Below are 10,483 nucleotides of genomic sequence, written 5' to 3'. Positions count from 1 at the left end.
CTATCGCTGCCGTCGTTACCGCTACCGCCACCGTCAACGCTGCCGTATCCACCATCGCCAGTCTCGCCACTGCCAATACCGTCGTTTTTGACGCCACGAGCACGATTGCTCTTGCTGCCAACCAGGCTTCCAGCGCGACTCTTCGGACGGTCTAACCACCCCCATATCCCAAATGGTGAGTGTCCATCGAAACGTTTCCATTTTCTACAGTATTTTTTCCTTTCTTTCGCGAGTCGAGCTAGCTTAGCTCGAGACCTTCCTTTCCTCCTTCGAAACCACCCTTTCTTTCTTCGGTGCGCTTGTCCTTTCCTACGGGAGAGGAACGTACGGATAGATTCACGTTTGTGTGAGATAGAACTAGGAAGACGGAAGAGGGAGAGAGTGAGACGGAATATGGAAATAAAGTATGCAGACAGAAATCGAGGCACAAGGAGAGAAAAAGAGAGTGCGAATGCTGTGTTGTATATGCGAGGAGGAGGAGTATGGGGAGGGGGAGAGAGAGAAAGAGAGAGAGAGAGAGAGAGGCGAAGAACGTCACACGAAAGGGTGGAAGGAGGGAGGGGATGACGATCAAGGATAAAAGGAAAGAAGCGCGAACGATATAAAAGATTTTATTTGTCTCTCGACGTTTCGCGTATGCCGTTAGAATAGGATTCCTCGTCCTGTGTTCTACGCGATCGTCGTGTCCCGGCGACTCGACTCCACATAACCTCCGTCAATCGATAATACAAGACGACGGCACCCGCGGCGCTCGGCAAGATCGGCCTAGGAACGAACACAACCCGCGTTCCTGAGTCGAGCTACCCTATCGATGAGCGTCGTCGATATTTCTACCCTTTCTCTACCTGACATTCTAGCAGCACCTGGCCTTCACCGATTACTCGTTCGATCGAAACGTTCACGCGATGAGAAGCGTCGAAAGTTGGTACGAATGCAATCGACTGTCGTTGGGCGGTGAACGACGATGTTCTCCCTTTACCTGCCCTCCGACTGTCCACGCACAGGCACAGGATATATCCTGTTCCTCGTTGGTTCGTGGCACGGTCTCAACCTCGCCCATGTTAATTGGCGAGGATCGATTTTCCTAGAAACGATTACACGGCCGCGGCCTCACGGTCGTTCAATCGCACGTTCGGGGCCCAGGTTTCCCGTTAACGTCGATGCGAATACCTCGGAAACTCGGGGTTAACCGGTTGCCGAGGTAAAGCGATAAGAGACGAGGTATCGTTGGTTAGGAACGAAGCTAACGAAGATCTGGCGTCGCGACGAGATCTCGTTCGTACACCTGACCGCGCCGTTACCTTTCGAACGCCATTTGCGTGCCGAAATGTAATAAAACGCGTTTTTTTACCCCGTATAGAATGCGCGAATGCGCCGCCGGTGATATACGCGCATACTTGCATATATCTATATACGTATATGCACGTATATAGATGGGTATACGTATAACGCGTTGCGCGAAGCGGATGAATGAATGCCGTGAATAAAAGTAAGTAGGTTAACGAGAACGAGATCGCCCGTTCCGAAAAACGCGATCTCTTCGTCTCGTTTTTTCCTTCGCGTTCCTTCCGCGCTCTTCTTCCAATCGTTACTGCAAACCGTGGCTCGTGATTTTGAAACTGGATCTATCATCGAGACGTTATCTTCAAGACGAAATCTTCCACAGGTCGGGCTGTTAAAACGAATCGAACGTTGGCCACTTGGACGCGAACGTAAAGGTACATTTTCTCCGATTCTTCTGTATACACGATCGCAAACTGCGCCCCATTGTCGTATTGTTATCTACACGCGAGCTATAATACTCCCAGGCCGGGCAAATAATCATACGTATCTAGTTTCTGGTTCGAATCAATGTTTGCAATTGTGCTACTTGGAAATATACGGGCCTCCGTGGAAGCGTTTTACGCGGTGGCACGAAATCGGTAGAAAAGAACGCCTTCGCCTATCGGTTTTAACTTCTTTTCTCATTATTAGATAACGATCGGAACTGTAAGGCATGCCTTCCTTTCGCCGCTAGTTTCAACCGACCGTGTACCCGTTTCTCCAATCGCCGTTCCTCGCTTTCGTTTATACAGATACTTGGATCTTTCATCGAATTCGACAGATCGATGTCTTTCGAGCGTCACCGCCGTAAATTCCAATATCGCGCTTCCGTTCTTGTTGAGGTTTTTAAACTCTCTGTACGCCCGATAAAAAACCTCTTCCTTCTGTATCTACTTTCGTCGAACCTTTATGTATATATATACAGATATATTGGATGGTGTCACGCCGCGACAAAACTATGCATTCGTGCGTCATCGGTCTGGAGTTGCGCCATGGAATCGCTGAATGGAAATTGTTCTGAAAAAGTTAAGTACTACGTGAATTAGTAATGATTCATGACAGACATTGAGGGCATAATTTTCATCCAGCAACCCGCGTTCTAAGAACTTCTTTAATTCAGTAAAGCACGTAAAAGAAAAAGAAACTGTCAAGTTTTTAGATCTGTCGTTACTTTTTGTACAACTAAGGTAACGTAATACGCGGTGAAATATTCTAACGCGACATGTCGAACATTCTTACCTACAAAAAGAAAGGAAAAAAACTTTTTAAATTCAACGATAACGAATGTTTTCAATTTTAAGTGTACAATGTATAATGGGCCGAGACAGAATAGCAAAATATACCATTTATCTTTTGCTCTTTCTTCGTCGATAAAAGCACACATAACGTGTGCATACGTGTACATGGTTATGATACATGCATAGGTAAAGTGCATATTCCTTACGTACATATGCATATCCGAGCGCGTGTAGTATACACGGACTGCTTTTAGTGCGCTAAGTGCACGAAGCGCATACGATAAAGCGCGTGTACTTTTCTGATTAATTTAAGGTAACGTTCCCATCTTTCGAGAACGTAAGGCGTAATTCATCTTGTAGCTGTATCGAGCCGAAGAAAACACCGTGGCGAAGATAGAAAACGCAACTAACAATCGGCGATTAATTTAGCAACACGCCAATAGACGATTAAGACTTGCGCAATATATATCGGATTAAGACGATTTAAGTCATGCGATTTGTTATCGAAATAGAACAAGAGAAGATAAAATTCTAAAATTCCTTCCTTGTAAATTAGTTTGTTTTATCTGCTCATCGATACATACGTGTACATATGTACAACGATACCTTAATGTCGTAACTTTCAAACAGACATTAATCATCGTTGGATATGTCCATTAATAAATCTCGCTCTCAACCATAGTCGAAAAGTTGCTGCTAAAACGAAGTTGAAGATTCACGGAAGAAGCGTAACTTGACGAGCGTACGTTCGTGACCTACTTCTCTCTTTCACGTTTGCTTGATCGATTACACCTGTGTATATATATAAAATATACATGCATATATATATATATGTATATTTTTTTTTCTAAAAGTAAAAATTTTTATTTCCACGACTACCACCGTCCATTCTCGTATTTTCAGCTAATCCCCTGTTTCACTACAACCGAAAATAACATTCCTATCTTATCTCCGTCGAGCTTGATGACGATTTTCCTTGCCTCGTTATTTCCCACTTTTATCGCTAATCGCAATTTCCACACGCTGTGCGGTTTAACGGGCGACTAGATGCTCTACCGACTATTTCGTTCCTTTTCCTTTTCATCATACGTTCGATGGAAATCAAACGAAATGCGCATACCTGATCTCTCGACAAACGGCTTAACGTTTTCGGATTTACGTATATGACGATGACGATATTACGTGTACAGATACATACGTATAGGTATAACGTATAGTGCAAATCTCCCGAAGGACCTGTTGGCGATGCGCCAATCCTAAATGCACCCTCGCGTCGTCTTCGTCGCAATGCCAACGTCTATGGTGCAGAAATGAGAAAAGCTTGGCTCCTGCCGTTTCGCCAAGCGCATCTCATTGATCCATTTAAATCACAAGCATCCAGAGACGTAAGTATGTGTGTCATCGTGAACGTTAGATATCGGCAGATAACCGAGAGTTTTCGTAGGATCGGTTCCAGTATTTCCTATCAATCTCGACTCGATCTCGCCCTTAAAATCGATATCGTCGAACAACGCTGAGAGAAGCATGGAATTCTTTTTTATTCGACGAGATTGATGTTACAGAGTTACGAGATCGTAAACATCATCTCGCATAATCCGCTATGTGTCATTTTCCAACAGAGATTTCTGGAGGCCAACGCAGCGTAAATACCGCGAATGTAGGTTGTGCACCTGTTACTCGTTGAAACCGTTTAACAACAAACCTTATTTGGAAATTTTAACGCAACTTTCAGCCGGTTATATGCTTTTTAGATATATAACGCCGCGTTATTACGCTGCGAGCAGTCGCGAGTGGAAATTTCGCCGTCAGTACTGCTTTCCTAGTTTTCTCTGGTAGAACCGCGGAACGCGATAAATTTATTAGAATTGCGTTACTTTCGTTCAGAGTGGTTGTAGAATCTTGTATTTATTTTCTGGTACGATCGTATCAAAGATTTCGATTAAGGAAGTTTCATTATTCGTCGTTTGTTCGCTATTCTAAATTTTGTAAGCTACTTTCGCAAGTACTTGTTCGTTGTTCGTATGTATTTTCATGTTTTCGTGACTAATAATGCATCTACGTTGATATACTTTTATTAATTTTCTATATGGCTGGAATTTTCTTTGGTCACGAGAAATAGGAATATTGTGTAGTCGACCGCAGTTTTCTGCTTTGATTTTCATAATTATGCAATATATAAAGTACAATAATAAAGCGATAATAAAACAAGATTTAAAGCATATAGATAATAGAAATATGTTCATGTTCCAAGGTACACGAAGTTATAGAAGGTTACATTCTTTATATAACTGCTACAGTGTAATAAAGACGTATTAATAACACCTGTCGATAATAATGATAATATTTTCCACATTCCTATTGTTAGATTCATTTTGTAGTTATTTACTTTTGGATTTTAAAAGCGTGTTCAGAACACACCTGAAAAAATAGATAAAGAAATTACCGTACTATCCCCACGATAGCGAACGAGATCGCGTTGTTATTGGGTAGCAATAAATTTACGTAATTTCATAGACGGTCCGGTATGACTCGCGATACGTTACTTTTACTACCGATAAATTTCGCGTTTCGTTGGACGGTGAAAAATGTCGAACGACATCATTCTCCATTTCGCATCGAACTTTTTGCAACACGTGCATACAAACACGAGAGAAACAACCATCTCGAAGGAACTAGGAAACGCGACAAACTCCGCGAACTCGATATTTCTTCGTTGAACGAAGATCTATCGATCTCTGGCGACAAACATTACAGTTAAAAAGAAGTTGGGAAAAGAAAAGAGAGAAAGAAAGATTCACGCGCGTTCCGTATCTCGGTGTCGCTGGTGTTTAATCTTTCACAGTAGATGCGGACAGCTAAGGTACGGCGGAGCACAGAAGTACACAAGGAACTGGTTATAAAACTCGTTGAAAAACTGGACAACAAGACAGACACGTAACAGACTGTGAACAATGACGGATGGATTCCCTCGACAGACGGAACAAGGACGGCGAACGAAAGCGATCTGACGGAGAAACAAGCGGCAGAGGAGGGGAGAAAGTCTTTGGATTTCGTTTAATCTTCGACGCGATACACAGAACGTACGCGTTAGTAGTACGCGACTCGTCGACTAGTACTGTCGTTCCTTTCCGTTCGCTCGTCGTTACATAAAGCGGTATCTGTTCGGTTTGCCCTTGTGTTACTTGAAAATATTTCAAGAACGTCGAGTTTTGTGACGAGAATGCTGGTGAACGTTACCGATTTCAACGTCATCGAGGAACTAGATACAGTCGAGATTTTTGATACAAGGTGAGCGATCGAATGTTACATACTGAAAGTACGATAGCATCGAGATCGTTGCACATCGTTCGAAAGGCCATAGATTTTGACAGAGCCTGGGTCGGTATATATACACGGAAAGAGAAAGTTAAAGGATTTCAGTGATCTTTCATTTAGGGTCGTTTATTTAAATTTTACTGTATATTAGCTATTGTTGTCGTTGATATTCGGATACTCTCTAAAACAGAGTGACTTTTTTAAAGTTTGATCAAACGAGTTGAGCTTCTTTGAGAAGTTAGAATTAGTTTACCAAATTAGTTATCTAAAAAAAATGTTGGAGAAACTACGATTGGTAGGAGTCGCGAGAAGAATAGTAAAAGTTACTTTTTACAATTTTTTATCTCAATAATGAGAATGTAGTGAGAATTTAAACAATACGTTTTGTAGATTTACAGGCTCATCGGTCATAAACATGTCGAAAGTTTTATTGAAATCGATCGAAGCAAAAACTGTCATAAAAGGCATCGAAAGATGTAAGAATCTTAAGATTTATTACAATTAGAGGAAAGTTGTGAGAAACTGTGATTTCGTCAATTTTAACGTCGTCTAGGTCGTAGCAACGTTAACCGATTCTGAGCATATATATAACTGTTATAAATCTACAAAACGTATTATTCGAATCGTCGTTACAGGCTTGTATAAGAAATTTGGAAAAAAGTGAATTTTACTATATTTTTCGCAATTCTGACCAATCGCGATGCGTTGAAAATTTGTTGTTGGCGCGTTGACTAGTAAACCAATTCCTCTAACATTTGAAAAAGAGCTCAAATCGTTTCATCCATTTTTAAGAAGTTTTCCTGTTTTTAAAGAGCGTCTGAATATTAACGAGAATGACTGTACCTACATACGTATAGACATCGATCCTGGACGAATGAAAAATCAAACGTGTCCCTGATTTATCTTTTAATTATTCCGTTACTTTGTTTACGTTCATCGAGTTATTTATATATCGTTGATGTATCGACCCATAATAAATATACATAGATCCGTGTTGGTTGTTTCCATAGAAATCAATATAAGTCGATCGAACGAAACTCGTGCCAAACTATAATTATAACGCTTTGATATCTTTACACGAAACGACGAAATCAATTATTTTTACTTTATTCGTTTACCTTGCTCGTTTAATTTCATTATCGGAAGAGAGAAACTTTGCCAATTAGCAAGCGGAATTATGTCGTTATCGCATAGAGGCAATTTAAACGCGCGTTCGACGTTATGGCTAGTCAGAACGCCACCGAGGAAGAATCACTGCTATTCCGTTCACCGGCTATCAAACGCATTCCACGCGTGTCCATTACACGAATTTATGTCGAGTCGATTTTACACATCGTCTCGGTACGTCCGAGTTCTAGGACGACGTGCCGTGAGAATTCCGACTCGGTGCTCCGAGTCGCCAAGCAAGGTCATATTGGAAATTACACTTGCAGTCTGTAATTATACATTACTCGGCCGTGTTTACGACCGCCTTTGTGCGGAGACGCATTCACGGTTTCTACAACAAGCGTGCCATCCTTTCCCTGGCATTCAGGCAATTTCACCACTCGCATTCTTTTCATTCGTATACCAGCGACGAATGGACGCTACAAAAACCGTGGTCGATCAAAGGGGGAATAATTATCGTCAACTGAATGCTTCTTCTTCTTATTCTTTCCCTCGATTCACCATGTTTTTCATTTCTTTTTCTCTGTTATTTGTTTCTTTGGTTTTTTTTCGCCTTAGAGCCGACAGAACTGCAAGATGATTTTCCTTGAGATCGGTCAGGCAAAGAAGAATATTACGCAATTTTATCGGAAAATAGTTTGATGCATAACCGTGAATTAAACGCTATTTGTTACGCGTTTGACGGTAGATAACGATATATCTTTAGAACGTACAGCCGAGGATGCTTACGTTTCGCTGGAATACGATATTCCAAGCTCGAATTCGATTCGAACTCGTCCTCGTCGATCTATCGTATAGTTCTCCTTTTACGACGGATTTTGTTATAGATATTATCTTCGTAGAATCTTAGATATTTTATATATTGCTCGGAACAATTAGAGGATCGTTTTTCATCTTACTTTGATTTTTCCAGTCACTCTTTGCGTCTGTACGATTCTTTGTAATTGTATTAAAAATGATCTTTGTTACAATGCCGCATGAATAATACACGAACCGATCGAGTGCATAGAATTTACATTCATTGTGTTGTTCCATTAGAATTTTCATTCTTTCCGCTTAGTTGATGTAACAGTAGCGTTCGTAGTTAACGATCCTCTATTGTCCGGAGCAAAACACGATTACATTTTATCGTCTAAAAATGATTGCCGATACCACTACATCTGTTTTCTTTGTTTTCACAGGTTCACTTAGTGTATACCGCCGTCTTATAGTGAGTCGAAAACAATTCACGATCAGAGGAAGGACGTGGCTCTTCGGTACTCGCGATACGTCAGTGATCGTACCGCGGTGGAAATTCCACTGATTGCTACGTTTACGTCCGTATCGTTCGCGTTTTACCTCTTCTACCTTTCTTTGATCACGTGGTCGAGACGTTAATCGACCTGTTAGAGAAACGGCGATTGTCTCTGCCAAATTGCAGGAATCCCGAGTGGCGAGTGGTCTCGCGACTCGAAATCGAGACACGAGAAACGTCGTGGCGTGATAATATCATCGTCGAGCACGATGGCTTGCGAATTGTCTAAGGTGAGTCGAGAATGTTAACAGGAAAATGAAAAATAAAAAGAAAAAAGAATAAAAGAGAATAAATACACATCATTGTTCATAGTTCGTGCACGTAAGCGCTTGCCAATTTATCGGCAGTAATATTTCATAGCCAGCTAATTGTTTCGTAATTACCGAGTATAACCTATTACTCCTACTTCTCGAGATTACGAGATTACCCGTTGTGAGATTACGGTGTTAATTGATCGAGGCGAGATGCGATTCAATGATTCCGTAATCGGTTGCACCAAGCCAGAATATAAGGATGTTGCATACCTGTCGTGCGGCTATGTGCAATTTCCTTCGCTTCTAGAATTTCTGTATCACTAAACGCTTCGAAGTGCAGCGCACGACTTCATCGGCGACTCGACTCTCCCCCTCATACTTATTTACATCTATTATTTTTACCTTCGTATTTTATAAATTATGCGAAACGAATTACACAGAATGATTCTCGATACTCGAAACGATAAGTACGATTTTCGAACGATTAACGAAAACAATCGTTATCGCCAAGATTCGAACGTCGTTCGATCCGTATTTTGGCCGTGATATCTTTCCAACGTGCGATTTTCGCGAAGCATGGTCGAACGCTATTATTCGGAAGAATGGAAGGAATCTATGTCGTTTCGGTTGTGGTATCTCGCATCGGACGAGACCTGGAATATATTTAACGACGGTAAACGATATTAATAATGCTCGTTACCGTGGTACTTTAATTGTCGTCGTAAGACGAGCCAGTGCGATGCATGCAGGAAGCTCGGCTTAATTACTGCAGCACGATCTTGCAGCAACTGGCTCATCGTTTCCAATTTCACGTGCGCATCGGCTGGAATGAAAATTCATAAGCTTCGTTTCGCTCTAATCGATCGTTCGAAAGTTGTGTTGAAATTTCTTCGAAATTTCACGTTTCACGTCGTTCGGCCATGTAACGCTCCAGAGCGGGACTTCGTTTTGATCGAATGGCGAAAGTAGCGGTCAATTTTCCCTATTCCCCATTAACGTTTCTCTATTTCTCTTTAAACGGCTGCACTTTCGCGGTAATATTCGCTGTCAGCGAGCAGGAAAGTTGCTCGGGCTTGGCATTATGTACGTTTCTAACAAACCGTGAGCAACTTTGCGTGAATTAATCATCGTGCTTCCTCGTTCTGGCTGCTGTCAGACTTTCAACGAATTGACGCGAGAATCGTTCTGATTAATTTGCAATGAAACAGTTATGGACTTGTACGGTTTGACTGCACGTCAAGCCGAATCATCAGGAAACACGGTAACGTGGAATCACGCGTACACGCGTTCATCGTCGTCTTTTTTTTTAATTCGTGGTCAGACGTTCTTTTAGCTCCCTTCCTTCTTTGCAGTTGTGTAATTTTATCGAATCCGCTTCCTGCGTGGCTGAATGACATTACCACTTGCGCATTTGTATCCACGCTTCTAACGTGGCGTGCCACGTAGTAAAAACCAAGCAAAGAAAGATCAAAGGCTGCTTTCACGATATCGCAATCACGATACAATTACGATAAAAAGCGATCGCAAAGATATTTATTTAGGAAAAAAAAAAGACGGAACTATAACACGTTAAGCTCACCGCAAAATCGCTGCTGTGCAAAGTCTAGACGAAGCTTATCAATCGATTTAGAATCATCATAATGTAACGCAAAAACACACGAAATAACGAAACCAACGAAACAAGAAAACGACAAAACAAAAAAGAAATTTATCGCTCGTTGCTCTTAGTATTCCTCGGATATGCAGCATCGGGTGGTCTTTAGTCAACACAGCCGAGGAAGACGTTGAAGGGGAGGATGATGTCGATGTTGTATAAATTCTTCTCTCTGTGTCTGTGTCCTGGCGTGTAGCTCAAACGATGGCCGATTCACGCGGCTTCAAGCCAATAAACC

The 10,483-nt window shown here is 41.7% G+C and overlaps 1 protein-coding gene and 1 long non-coding RNA gene across 3 annotated transcripts in view; one reads left to right on the top strand and one right to left on the bottom strand.

Moving 5' to 3' along the window:
- The first annotated feature begins 6 nt into the window (after window positions 1-6).
- The window catches only part of LOC100740733 (glucose transporter type 1), a 34,582-nt gene continuing 24,105 nt past the window's right edge, over window positions 7-10,483 (top strand). For both annotated transcript variants that reach the window (XM_033318847.1, XM_033318845.1), the window contains exons 1-2: window positions 7-175; window positions 8,225-8,567. In XM_033318847.1, coding sequence (XP_033174738.1) covers window positions 8,547-8,567 — 21 coding nt within the window. In that variant the 5' untranslated portion in view covers window positions 7-175; window positions 8,225-8,546. The remainder of the gene's footprint in view (window positions 176-8,224; window positions 8,568-10,483) is intronic.
- Window positions 3,519-5,505, bottom strand: LOC117151247. The gene is made up of 2 exons (XR_004461018.1): window positions 5,105-5,505; window positions 3,519-4,979 (listed from the first exon to the last, which is right to left on the bottom strand). It is a non-coding gene; the product is annotated as an uncharacterized LOC117151247 (long non-coding RNA).

Source organism: Bombus impatiens, unplaced genomic scaffold (genome assembly GCF_000188095.3).
Source record: "Bombus impatiens unplaced genomic scaffold, BIMP_2.2 scf_0128, whole genome shotgun sequence".
NCBI classification, from domain to species: Eukaryota; Metazoa; Arthropoda; class Insecta; order Hymenoptera; family Apidae; genus Bombus; species Bombus impatiens.
This window is presented reverse-complemented; position numbering and strand designations above follow the sequence as displayed.